Source organism: Taeniopygia guttata, chromosome 2 (assembly GCF_048771995.1).
Source record: "Taeniopygia guttata chromosome 2, bTaeGut7.mat, whole genome shotgun sequence".
Lineage (NCBI taxonomy): Eukaryota > Metazoa > Chordata > Aves > Passeriformes > Estrildidae > Taeniopygia > Taeniopygia guttata.
In genome coordinates, this window is record NC_133026.1 from 52,042,112 (window position 1) to 52,055,253 (window position 13,142).

General features: G+C 44.5%; 1 protein-coding gene across 2 annotated transcripts in view; it reads left to right on the plus strand.

Moving 5' to 3' along the window:
* The window catches only part of COA1 (cytochrome c oxidase assembly factor 1), a 52,388-nt gene extending 43,676 nt beyond the window's left edge, over window positions 1-8,712 (plus strand). For both annotated transcript variants that reach the window (XM_072925933.1, XM_072925934.1), the window contains exons 2-5: window positions 850-952; window positions 3,770-3,921; window positions 5,811-5,887; window positions 8,377-8,712. In XM_072925933.1, the coding sequence (XP_072782034.1) occupies window positions 850-952; window positions 3,770-3,921; window positions 5,811-5,887; window positions 8,377-8,473 (429 nt within the window). In that variant the 3' untranslated portion in view covers window positions 8,474-8,712. The remainder of the gene's footprint in view (window positions 1-849; window positions 953-3,769; window positions 3,922-5,810; window positions 5,888-8,376) is intronic.
* Window positions 8,713-13,142: the final 4,430 nt, after the last annotated feature.

Below are 13,142 nucleotides of genomic sequence, written 5' to 3' on the forward strand. Positions count from 1 at the left end.
TGTTCCAGCTCCAAGAGATCAGGAGCAGAAGCCAATACTCAGATGCTTGTTCAAGTCCTATCCTGCCACAGCCTGAAGCAAAGTGCTACGCCCCCACTGACAACTCAGCTTGACTCCTACTAACCTGCTGTGGGCAGGAGCATTAGCTCAGTGTTTCAGTCCCCCTCTTACCCAAACTATGGAAGTGTTTCTTATTCTGCTGGGTCATGCATTCAAATGTGAAAATTGTGACTCATTAAAAGGGCAAGTTTGGGCAGGGGAAGGGGGTTACAGGAAGGAAGAAAAACAGCTTGGAAGAGACTTCCTGTTTATCCACAGCTTGGGAAAAAAATTGACACAACAGAATACACACACCCTGGCTCCATTATCTTTGCTGGCACAGTGATGGCTTGGCTCTGTCCCTTACCACTCAAGGCCAAATCCATCCCTGCCGCGAGCGTGTTTACTTTAGAGGAGTTTACTCAAGAGAGGAATCCGGTGCCCGGAGCCTGAATGCTCCCAGTGTGCGAGCAAACACACGGGCACCGGGAGCCCCCGCCACAATGCCACGGCCCTGGCCCCTGGCCGCATCAGGGAGGTCATTTTCTTCTCGGCAATTAGCAAAGTGGTGGCATCACTAAAAGAAGTTGAATAAACACATTCAGCCCAGCTGCGTTTCCCAGTTTGCTCTGTTCTCACCACTCTTCCTTCTGGGCGCATGGTGGGGCCCCAGCAAGCTCGGTGCCTGAGCACTGCGCTTTCATTCAGGTCTGGTTGGAAAGAGCTTTTAGGAAAGAGGAGGAGGGGGGAAGTAAGTAACCCTTTTGGCTTTCTTCTTTTACAACAACTGTCTTCTCTTTTTCTTTTCAGGGAGGAAAAATGCCAGCTTCTCTGAAAAAGCTGCAGCAAATGGCTATTTTCATGGGACTGTTCAGCGGCGGGGGATGCATCGTGATGTATAATCTTATGCAAAGTAAGTCTTGGTGTTGTTAGCAACCTTATTTCTCCTCTGCCCCTTTCACTGGCTTTTGTGTAGTGGAGAAAATAGCAGCATGCGAGTTGTGAAAAGCAGATGAAATTAAGGGAGGAGCTTCTGGGTTCTGTCTCTGTAGGCTCCACTTTTTTCCTCCTCAGGGGTTTTGCTCTCCCAAGAGCTGCTTATGTGCATTTCCAGAGGCACCTATTGCATAGGGAGCAGGCTGTTGTGGTCAGGAGAAAGTCTGGTTTTTGGGGGTTTCCTGAGGGTGATGGTGAAGAGAAAGCTTCACCTGCAGTAATCCAGATTTCATTTCTTAACTGAGATTTTGTAACTGGGCAGTAGAAGAGGACCATCTGTGAGAAGGTGTTAAAGTCTAGCAGTTTTATCTGTAAATCTCTGTGTGGTGCTGGCCCTTAAATACAACATACCTGTGAAGTGCTAAGAAATCATGAGTTTCTCCTGAATGAAGTACAGATAAGAGCAGTCAGCACTGAGAAGACCAGGACAAAGAGAAAAGCTAGACAGGTGATGTTGCTGTTTATATCTAGTTGTTTATTTCTAGTTGCTACGTGTCTTTGGCCAAGAATTCACATTATTAGACCAAATAATAGATGTTTATTTTTTCTAAAACTGCTTTTAGGTACTTAGCATCAGAGCAGAAATAAGCTTGGCCTCTCTCTCAGAGAGTGCCATAGGCCTCTTGGCCCTTTGCCTCTCCCTTGTTGGTGCTATCAAATGGTATTGCTTTTAACCTACCCTGATACCAGAGGATGCTGCCAGAAAAAAGTGTAGCCAAGCCTGTTTCTCAAGCCCTCAGATAAGCTCTGAAACCTCCCCTTCATTTTACACATATTAATAACAAATCAGACAGGGCTAGAAAGCAGGCTTTAATTTTAGGCAGCTCATGCCCCAGGCTCTGGAGTACCTGACAGAAATATGATGCTTACGCTGTAAAATATTGAATCTGGCTTTAACAAGGACATTAGCATTTTTTAATTTTCAGCTTCAGCACTGTTAGTCACCCCCTGTGCTACACAGCAAGCCTGAGGGCTGATTCCCCACATGCCTTGGCTGTGCAGTCAAGTGGCACGTTGCAATGGCTACTTCTGGCCCTCTTGTAATTTCAGTGGCCACTGAGCAGCTGCCTGATAACTCAGCCAGGCTGCTGAAAGGACATTTTCTGCAGTCAAGTGTGTCCTTCTCTATCCTCTAAACAGACACAGCAGTCACACTTAGAGCCTTCCTCCCTTGGCTCATGCCGGGGGCTATCCCAGTGCCTTCTGCCCAGTGCACAGAACTGGCCTGTACGTGACTAGTGAGGAGCGAGTGGCCTCCACAGTGGTGGGAGCAATTGGAGAGGATCCGATCCCTTCCCTTCCCTTCCTTCAGGCTGAAGGGAAGTTTGCATGCACGTGGTCTCTGTGCAAGCTTGTACAAATACTCAGGTAATCCTATTTCTACTTACTCTCATCACCTCCACACCCTTCTCATGGAAGCAGTCTGCTCAGCCAACTCCAGCATGCTTTCAGCTCCCCTGCCAAAAGATGTGGGGACAAATGGATTAGTTGGGCATTTAATGTCTAACGCATGAGATGCTAACAAGGAACAGCTGAGAAGGAACACCAGGAAACTAGAATCCATTTCCCCTCCAACCTGCAGGATGAACACAACATACTTTTCACATAGTCTGAGTGGTTGTTTGCCATGATTTATAAGTACTAAAGGGCGAGCATGCTGCAACAGCTTTGGTTGGAGCTCCTTAGAATGCGCCAGGGGACACAGGAGGACCAACACAGATAACAGCCTAGCAAAGCTGTTTCTATGCCAACTGGATGCTGCCTGCTCACAGGGGATTGCCTCTAATTAGGGTGAGGGGGCAGCATCCTTCTGCCTCATGCTCCAGGATTAATACTGACAGGCAAGAGACCAATAAACAAACCTTACGCCTTTTTTTAAACCCTTTGAAACATGAAGGCAAAGTTGCCAGAGTAGGATTTAACAACTACAAACTCTTAGCTTAACTCTGCCCTTCTTGATGTCAAAAGAGTGAAGTTAAGCTGATATAGAAACCCCAGCAAAGCAGCCTTAAAACTGCTAATAAGCAAAGCTCTGTCTCCATAAGGAGGGTCAGGAAGTCTCCAGCTCTTCAGCTGTGGCCTGTCCGTTGGTGACCACAGTACAGCGTTTCACAGAGCAACAACTGTCCCCCATGAGCCAACACCGCAGCATCCATCTACAGTGCTGTTGTGGCTGCTTGACCAGTAACTCGAGTGCTGCTTCTGAGTGCCTCCCTCCTAAGGCATCCCTCAGCAGACTTGTAGCTTCATGGCTGCCACTTGGAAAGCTGTACCAAGACCACAGCTAGAGTTCCACAGCAGCAGGTGTTCGCCTCTCAATGTCTGCAAGATAGTCTCTATTCTTAAAGTATTTTATGTACCTCAAATAGAAAAAAAAAAAATAGAATTTTTATCAGAATATTTCAGATATTCATCCTTATACCTTTTCTCGCCTTCCTTTTAGATAACCTACAAATGCACGAAAACAGGGGAGACACAGCCATAAGCTGAGCTGTAGATCAGAATGGAGTAGGACATGTTTAGAGCCCTCTTCACTTAATGAGCTGAATAACATTTTCTTCTCTGATGTAAGGGTGTGTTTCCTCCTTTAGCCAAATTTCTCCTAATTAGTAGTTTTGGACTATATTTCAGGGAGGGTGTGGTAATCTGGAGAAAATGCCTTTTTCTCTTTTTTTAAGCTTATGTTTTGATTTTAAGTAAAAAGTCTTCTCACTATCCTGTTTCTCTCACATAGAAAGTTTTGCCAGGACCCAGTATTACCAGCAAGCTTTGGAGCAACTGAACAGCAATCCTGATGCCCTGGAAGCCCTGGGTGCCCCCCCCCTTAAGGTTCACAACATCCACCTGACAGATGGGAGCAATCGTGTGGACACAGAAAGAGCGCGGGTAACGCTGGGCGGGTGGTGTCACAGGGTGGCTTCCTGAGATGTCAGGTGACCAGATCAGCCAGGGGATTTTCAGCGGGTCATGAGTCACCTGGGGGCACTGGAAGGAAGCAGGATGGAATACCAGTTGATCTGGAAGAGGAATGGATTCCCAGAGCATAAATCTCCTAGCCTAGAAACAGCAAGAGCAGCATCTCCCTGTTGTGCTGTATGGGCCCGTCACACAGTGCTGAGGAGCCTCTCAAGACAATCAGTTCCCCCCTCACATGGTAAAAGCCACAAAATCATTTTCAGAGACATATCATATCCAGCTTTAAAATAGCACCTGCCTTCCTTTACCCCCCAGATATGACCCATGCTAGTTTTTAGGGCTTTATTCAGAGCAGTTTTACAGCCTCTTACAGGCTATGCTGTGGTGCAGCATAAATGGTGTGGTTTTTAAGAGCACCTGTAAGTTTGTGTCATTGAGAGCAGCTGCCCAGCCCGAGACTGAGCATGATGGTTACTCAGTGACTGGAGAATGCTGTACTGGCTGCTGAAGTATTGCACAAGGCTGCCTTGTATCAGCTGAGGGCTGGGCCCAGGCAAACCTTGCAAACACAAGTCCACTTCCACTTGGCATTAAAGCCCCAAGAGTACTTCCTATCAGTGTTTTTACCCCTTAATCCAGGACTGGCTGCCCTTCCCTTGTTTTGTTAGTAACACCGAGTGCCCCTAGCAACCTCTTCAGGTCCTTCACTAGGGTAACTCATCACATTGGAATAATTTTGTTTTTACTGGTGAGTAGTTATGAATGCCAGGGACCAAGCAAGGACATTAAGGAATGGGTCAGATGGTACAATGAAGGAATGTGACTATCAGGGTAAGATGAAAAAACCCCCAACCTTTAACCAGATCACATAAAATTACTTTCCATTTCACTTCAGCCAGGCTGCACTTACATGATACCCTGGACCAAAACATTTCCTGCATTTTATATATTCCACCAGGGAACATATCTAAGGAAAAAAGTTGTGCAGAATCCCACACAGTCTTATATACTGGCTGAAAAGAAGATAACCTTTCCCACGGGTGTTTTCCTATGTCACTGTTTAAGAATGCTGGCTGCTTGGGTGACTCAGGGTGAAGTCAAACCCTGCCTTCTACTGACCTCACCCAAGACACAAGTCATCAACTTTCTTCTCTACTTTTTCATGCTCTTAAGTATTCATGTTCTCATGAAATAAACTGGTTAATCATCATTATACCACAGGTCAATTTACAGACTTTACAACATTCCCAGCTCCTGGGTCTGTTGGCGAACACCTGGCATTGTCTCTGTGGTTGCATCACCACCAGCAAATGCTACACCTGAATAATTTCTTTTATTCAGACATTAGACCCAGTGCAATTGGCCATGGTTGCTGCTGCAGCTCCAGCTTTGCTTGTTAAACAGATAAATGATAAAATTTGTGACACCAAAAAAAAAGAATCACTGAACATCTCATTACCTCAGTGTGTGTTAAGGGACTGATAAGCAGAGGATCTCAACCTACAGGCTAGTAATGGTTATGGGAAGCTCTGACAGTTCAGGTCACCTCTGGATGACCATACATTCTGGTAAGGAAAGGTGTTTGCTCATAAATATTTCAGGGAGCCAGTGGTTTTCCCTGGGGGTTGCAGCTGTAACACAACACATTCTTTGGCAGAGAGAGATTAATGCATGGTAGAGCAGACATACTTGTGTAGCCACATACACATGTTAGCTGTTAGAGTAGATCAGTCCATTTCTGAAATACAGTAAAAAAAAAATTATAGTGTTAAAAAGGTGTGAGCTCTGTGACTAGAAGAAGTAAAGGTCTGTTTCATAATAAGCTTTTCTGAATCTTTAATGTGCTTTCATATCTGCAGATAAAGTTACCGGTCTCTGGAACAAAATCGGCAGGTTACCTCTACATTAACTCAAAGATGGACCACTCCCGTCAGTGGTGCGTACTTGGGGGGTAACAGGAGAAATGGGAAAGTGGTAGGAGAAAAGAGTAGTGCAGCATATTTGCTTTAGTCATCCATGGTGCTGAGGTCATGCACACAAGTCAAGCAGAAACTCCTGTCTGAAGGTCTTGTCAAAGGTTATTATTTTCATTAGGACAAAAATGTAAGTTGGTTAAGAAATATTTTGAATCCTTCTCTCTGAATGTGAATAGAAGAGGAACATGAGCCATTCCTGTTTGTTAAATGTGTTCTGCAAACTGTAGCTCAGTACATATCCAAATATTGTGAGCCAAGGTAAAGTATGGTCCCCTCCCACCTCACCTGCACAGAGGTGCAGAGGCTGTTGAGCAGCAGTCCTCACTCTGGTCTGGTATTACAGATTGCAGTAAGGGAATCACACACTGTATCACAGCTGTGCAAGGCGAGCTGAAAACACAGGATTTGTTTTTCTAAGCTATCCAAGAACTGTGGTCCTTATGGTTAAAAAAAAGTGCTGGAACAGATGCATTATAGTAGAAGGGTGCTCTGATACCATATAATATAGAAGTGACTTTACATTTTCGTAATACTGAAGCCTGAAGACCTCCTTTGTCAACAGTAAACTGGTTTTTGGATCTGAGCAAAAAATTACTACATGAACTCAAAAGTTTTACTAGATGCAAACCTCTTGTTAGGTACTTCTATTAGCTCTGTTTATAAACCAAAAGCTACAAAACTTTTACTCAACTGCCACCAGCCATATGGTGATGTTTTCTATTCATAATTAGATGAGCATAACTTACTGGATTTCTCTTCTAAGTGTGGGGAGGAAGAGACAGGCACTAGGCTGGGACTTGAGAAACTCAGTACTGGACCTGGCCTCCTCCCTAATAAACAGGGATAACCCCAAGGGTCCCCAGCCCCGTTTCTTGCACACCTCACTTGCCTGGTGCCTGAGCTTTGATCTTCTCACTCCTCCTTAGCCTCTCCTCACAGACAATTCCCTATTATTCCTTGTTCACAGTTACTGTGAAGGTAACTGAAGATTGAAAAATGCAAAACTCCAAGAAATGTATATGCACTACAGCAGTGCATACACATTTCTTGGAGTTTTGTTTTAAAGTGAGCTCTTTTTACATTTCTGCAAATCTAAGGAAAAGAAAAGGCATCTGCTTGTAAAAGGATTTGTGGCAGATAAATCTGTCAGACTCCACCAAATCCACCCACGTGCAGGGTCCTGTGCACAGCTTCACATGGGGCTGAGACAGGACTTGGTGCCCTTGCATCCCACTGAGGAACTAACAGTAAAATGACTGGGAGTAAGGAGCAGATAAGCAGGCCATCCTGATGGGATGCTGCAGAGTTCATGTGTGCTTTTCCAGGGCATCTCTCACACTGATACAGACAGAGCTCAGTGACACCTGGAGTTGAGTGCTCTGTGCAAGAGTAGCTGAGGCACCAGAGCCACTGAAACGCATCTGACTGAGTGTGCAGACTGTCTGTAGTGTTTTATTTATTTTATAAAAGAGAAGATAACTGAAAAAAAAAATTGGAATCTTTGAGCTCCTTTGGTCCAGAGGGAAGTGGCATTCACCCAGAAGCAGGCAGTACAGGGATGGGGAGGGTGCCCAGAGGCAAGGTCAGCCAAGGCACTGCAAAGTTACTCTTGTGTACCCTTAAGTGACCAAAGGAAGAACTGAGCCCCAGACCACACTGTGGGGAACAAGCAGGTCACCCCCAAGTCCTGTTTCTTGGCCTGGGTTGGGGGTGGGAGCAGAGGGCTGCTGAGCAGAGCCCTACTGCAGACTCATTGCACAGAGGTGCAGCAGCCTAATTACTTAATTGTATGTACTCAGCACTGACTCCAGCAAAAGCAGAGCTGGGCCAGTGCCAGGAGCTTTTGAAAATATCCTATTTTAGTACCCCAAAATAATAGTCCTTTCCAGCTGGAAAAGCAGCATGAGCAGTTTCTCAGAAGTGGGTTTGGAGCAGAGCTTAGAGGAAGGAACAGGCTCCCCCTCCGTCGCCAACAAATGCAATTTTCCTTCTTAGAGTAACCACTGTTGTACCCTGTCAGGTTTTCAGCAGTCACATTGAGCGATCACACAGTGTTCAAACTCTTCCAAGCCAGAATAATTCCTTAGCAACACTGTCTGGCTCCAAGGCTGGAGAGGAGTGGAGCAAGGAATGCACCCGCAGGACAGAGAGGAAAAAAGGCACCAGGTCAGGGAAGGAATGTCCTAAGCAGAGCTGGCAGGTTTTTATTTGAATTGCAACAAATAAGAACATGCATATCAGAGCTTAAATTCTGGGCTATGCCACGATATTAGGGAGACCAGTTTTCAGAAACTGGCACTCACAAACCAAGTTTTAAGACACTTGAGAGAATTTTTAAAAGCACCGAATGTGTGGAATTATTTGTTCCTCTGAGCCAGCTGTTTCTACACTGACTTGACCATGTTAAAAGTGATTGCTACAAGTTAAAAATTTCTTTGGTTTGTGTCAGCTGGTGCCTTCAGGATGTCACCTTGAAACTGCGGGATGGTCCGAATATTCCCATTTACCACTCTCCAGTGGAAAGCATTGGTGTGCAAGAAGGCTAAAAATCAGGGACAGCTGCATCTCCGCCTCCCATTGAGCCAAAGGAGCCATTAATCGATTGCATCCTGCTGTGTCTGTGAATGTACACAGTTGTCACAAGTGACAGTTTCACTTAAGCGGGTGCTCTCAAGACAATTTTCTCTCTAAGATTTACCTCATTATTGTTGTAATTGTAATTTATTCCTTTTGCTGGTTTATTCACGTGTTTAACAGAAGTCTAAAATAAATATCTTGCAAAAGAGTTGCAGTTGCAGAGAAGTCATGTGTTATGCCCTGTGTGTGCTGGTATTATGAATTTGAAATAAATAAACTGCCAGGAAACTGAGCTTTGTTTTACAGTGGACCAAAGTCAGGACAAGTCAATTGCTCAAAGCTTTGAGAAGCCTTGCTGCCTCAGTTCCTCCCCATTTCTCAACAAGGTCTTGCCTAAATCAGGAAGGATGAAGCAGCAAAAGTGAAGCTCAGCAGCAGCACCCACTTGTCAGGTAGATTTGGACCCACTCCACTTATCAGGTGGATTTGGACCTTCACAGTTATCATTACAAAGCTCATGAGATAGCTGAGGCCGCTCAATTTAGGAATTCCAGGAAGAGACCTGCTGCTCACACTGAAGGTTACTCAGAAGAAGCCACTGCTTCACACCAGCACTGCCTGACGAGTTTGGAGAGGACATTTAGGGAGAAAACCATTTAGGAGGGTGCAGAACAGATGAAGGCATTGCTGTGGTTTCCTCTGACTATGACAAGAGGTTTTGACTGTGCCATCAGGCAGAGAATTTCCCATCACTAAGCAAGTTGAGGAATAAGCAAAACCGCCCAAACTAACAAATAAACATCCCAAACAATTTCTAGTCCCATCCCAAACTGCCCATGCAAACAATTGCAAAACCTACAACACAGTCTGAGGGACAAAAAAAAATACAAGTAACTGTCCTGTCTGTAGCAAGAAGTAATACAGGAGCCCTTAAGAACATCCAGACAAAAGAGTGTTTTGAATTCACTGTAATAGAGATGTTTAATCTCTAGATTAAGAGCAGCTGTAGCTAAGGATAGCCCAGAGCTTATACCACTCCATTCTCTGTTCCTCACCTCTCCATCTCATCTTCCAAATTTGAGTCCAAGAAATCCACCAAGGACAAAGGCACTGTGAAGCTTTTCAAGAGCCATGAGTATTAGATAGAGAAGGGAGAGCTAGAGCAAAGAATTTTTAGAGAACAGTGAGCATTTCTTTAACAGTGACCCAGCAAACTGGGCAAGGTGGCTTTTGGACAAACCTGAAAAGCAAATGCCTAATTGGAAAAGAGATGCTAATGAACCACAGCAAAGGCATCTTGGAGAAACAGTTTTGGAACGAAACAATACATGTGTGCTTTAGTTTGAACTTGACAAAGAGCTGTCAGGATGAACGGCACTTGTGACACCTGAGCCAACCCACATGAAAGCCCTGCACGCAGGGGAGAGGATTAGAATTAAAGACAGCATTGCCCACCTTTAAGATTGAAATTGCTGTTTACTGGTTTCACAGAACAAAATACAAGCCAAATCAAATTTCATATGATATGAAAATATTAGCCTTGCACTACCACTAGCAAGAACAACACCTCAGGGATATGGAAATCTGCTGGCCACCTGGTGCCTCAGAGCTTGATTGACTCTAGCTTTTGGTCACTGAAGAAGTTTGGTGGGAAATCAAACAGCTGACAATAAAAAGCCAAGACAACCACTTCCCATCCATCAATTACCACTTCCTTGGCTGCAGCTTTGATTTGTTGCTAATCTGCAAAAATACCATGGCTGTGGAGAGAAACCCCAGCCTGTTCAGTCCCTCCCTGTGACTGCACTGGGAGCATCTGGCACACATTGCCATTTATCTGCCTTTTGTCACCTCTGTGTGCTCAGTAAGCCTGGGACCTGCCTTGGCTGCAAAGTCCTCAAGTGTCCAAGAAATCTGGCCACAGCCACCCCAGTTACAGCATAGCACTTGCTCACCATCTCCCTGTCCTTGGGCTGGCACACACAGCATCCCCATGCTGCCGTCACAAGCTGCTGCACCACAACACCACTGCCTGGCCTGTCTCCAACCCCGGATTTTCCAGACCTGGAGGAGTTATCCCCACACAAACCTTACAAGTAACACTGGGGATTTTATTACCTTGCCGGGGGGAGGCACAACGTGCAAAGAGGCTCCATCTCTCATTTTCTCCCTTGACCAGCTTTGAGGGCTGTCAGTCACCTCACCAACCCATTGGTTCCCCAGAGCTTTGAGAATGGGTCATATCATATCATATCATATCATATGTCATACCAATGATTCTCTTAGTCAAATCTTAAACCCAGAGAAGGAGTAAAGCAATGGGTGCAGCTGGAAGCCAGCAAATCAATGGGAGGGGACAAGTAAATCCACAATTCCCTGCCTTTGTTTTACTACCTAATAGCCAGAGAACACAGAATTTCTTGCCTCATGACCTTGAAGAACCTCAGAAGTCACTTCCTCTCCATGTTTGAGCTCTTTTAAGATGCACATATTCAAAAGGAGAAAAAAGCATCAGACTGGTGTGTTCAGTGCCAAGCAGCTTTGGCCATGTGGCACCCATTAAATACATCACAGCCCAAGGGGGCTGCTTTTACAGAGGACACAGGTGCAGCAGGAGCAGCCAAGGGAGCTGGAACAAGCCAGGAAAACAGGGAGAGCAAATTTCTCAGAACCACCAGCAGCTGCTGAAAGCCTACATAACTTCAAAGGGCACCTGGGCACCCCTCTTGCAGTCTTTTCTTCTGATGAGCACTGGAGCAAGATTAGGTTCTCTTTAGTTTCATCATGTCATGGAAACTCTGGTTTCTTTGGGGTTTTTTTTCTTTTTTTTTGGTTTGTTTGTTTGTTTGTTTTCTTTTTGAGAAAATCTTTATCCTTTGAGAAAAGGCCCTGGATCCCACAAAACACTTAAGGCTGGGAGGAACCTTGGGAGATAATTTAGTCCAAGTGCTTCACTCCCACCAGAGTCAGCTTGAACAGATTGCCTGAAAGCATGTCCAGTCAGGTTTTAAAGATCACCAAGGATGGAGACTTCCCAACCTCTGGACAAGCTGTACCAGTGTTCAACCACTCTCACAGTAAAGAATTTTGAATGCTTGAGGGTGTGCTGACTGTCTCTTGTCCTGATACTAGACACTGCCAAAACAAATCTGTCTACTTTCTCTTTACTATGCCCCCACACTGATCCCTCCCCAAGCCTTCTCCAATTCCAGGTCTCTCAGCTTCATTAACAGGAGCTACAATCCTTTAACCATCTTAATCATGTTGATTATGTTAAAATACTTCTTTTTAATTGGCTTGAAAATTTGTGCAGTTCCTTTCCCAGTTTTTGGTGTGGTTAAACCAAACATAATCTTCATGACCTTTGCTGGATTGCCCGTTTATTTCTTATTCTCTAGTTTGATTTTAATAGTTTCTGCCAGGCAGTAATCACCCTCAAGGAAACTACCAAGGTGGCAGACTGTTCAGGGCAAGAATTTAATTTACAGCTGAGGAACAGCAGATACTGCTCAGCACTCTTACAGCACTTGCACCTATTTGAGTTGGAGCTGATGGGCACACAGAGGCTCTGTTTTGAAAAACAAAAAATCTAGATGTTTTGAAAGCACTGCCTTCAGAAAGGCTAAGTGGCTGACATGTTGCCTTTGGAGTATGTTTCTCCAAGGGGTGATAGAATTTTGTCCAAGTTATGGGCCACTCAGTTCACTTCCTGTTTTGAGCAGATGTCGTGCACTGCACGGGGAACACAAATTATTTTGATTCGTCTCCCATTTAGAAATGAGGATACATCCAGTTCTTTCCTGCCATGTGCTGCATCTTTCCTGTTTGTCAAAGACATAACTTTCCCGAGTTTTCCACAAAATTTACTACCAAGTTTCCTGCAGCAGGCCCTGGGCAGTCCTGTAATATCAGCAACAATGGAGACCTGCCTGCTCTTGATGTTACTTTGGAAGATATATCACACCTGGCCAAACGCCTTTGGTTCATTTTAAGTAGCACTAATTCTATAAAAATACTAGACTAACATAATTTCTTGACCAATCTAAGGCAGTTTCTATTAATTTGCTTTCCTAGAAGATTTAGGAGCAAAGGACCTTAATTCAGTAACTTCTGAGAAACAATCATTGTCTCTCTTTGCTTGGTAAGGCCAACAACCTTCCATCCAGCAGCCAGACCAGCTGCATCTCACAAGGTGCTACTGGAAAGTGGAAGACGCTAAGTGATATCCTGACTTCTCTCTGAGGATTAGTTAAAAAACACCTGTGTAATTTAGTCTGTGTGCTGGATTGCAAATTAATTGAAGAGGTGAGGTACACTGATTTCAACGCCTCACTGACTTAGCTTAGTGATTCTACTTTTACAAGCAAGCAAAGACTCAATGTAATTAAGTTCTGTGTTTACAGGAAAAAAGATAATCCTTTCAAGTAGTTCCCTTTCCTCTCCTAATTTTGCAAATTTTTCCCCCTGACTGTTTTTATTAATCCAAATGGCAGCTTAATTCAACATCTGTACCGTGAAGAACTCTACAGTGGAAGCATATTGGTTTAGTACGGAAAACTCTTGATGCATTTTATATTTGTTGCACATATTGAACAAATTTGTGATTCAGAAAACTAAAATACCAGTAATCCTGCTAAT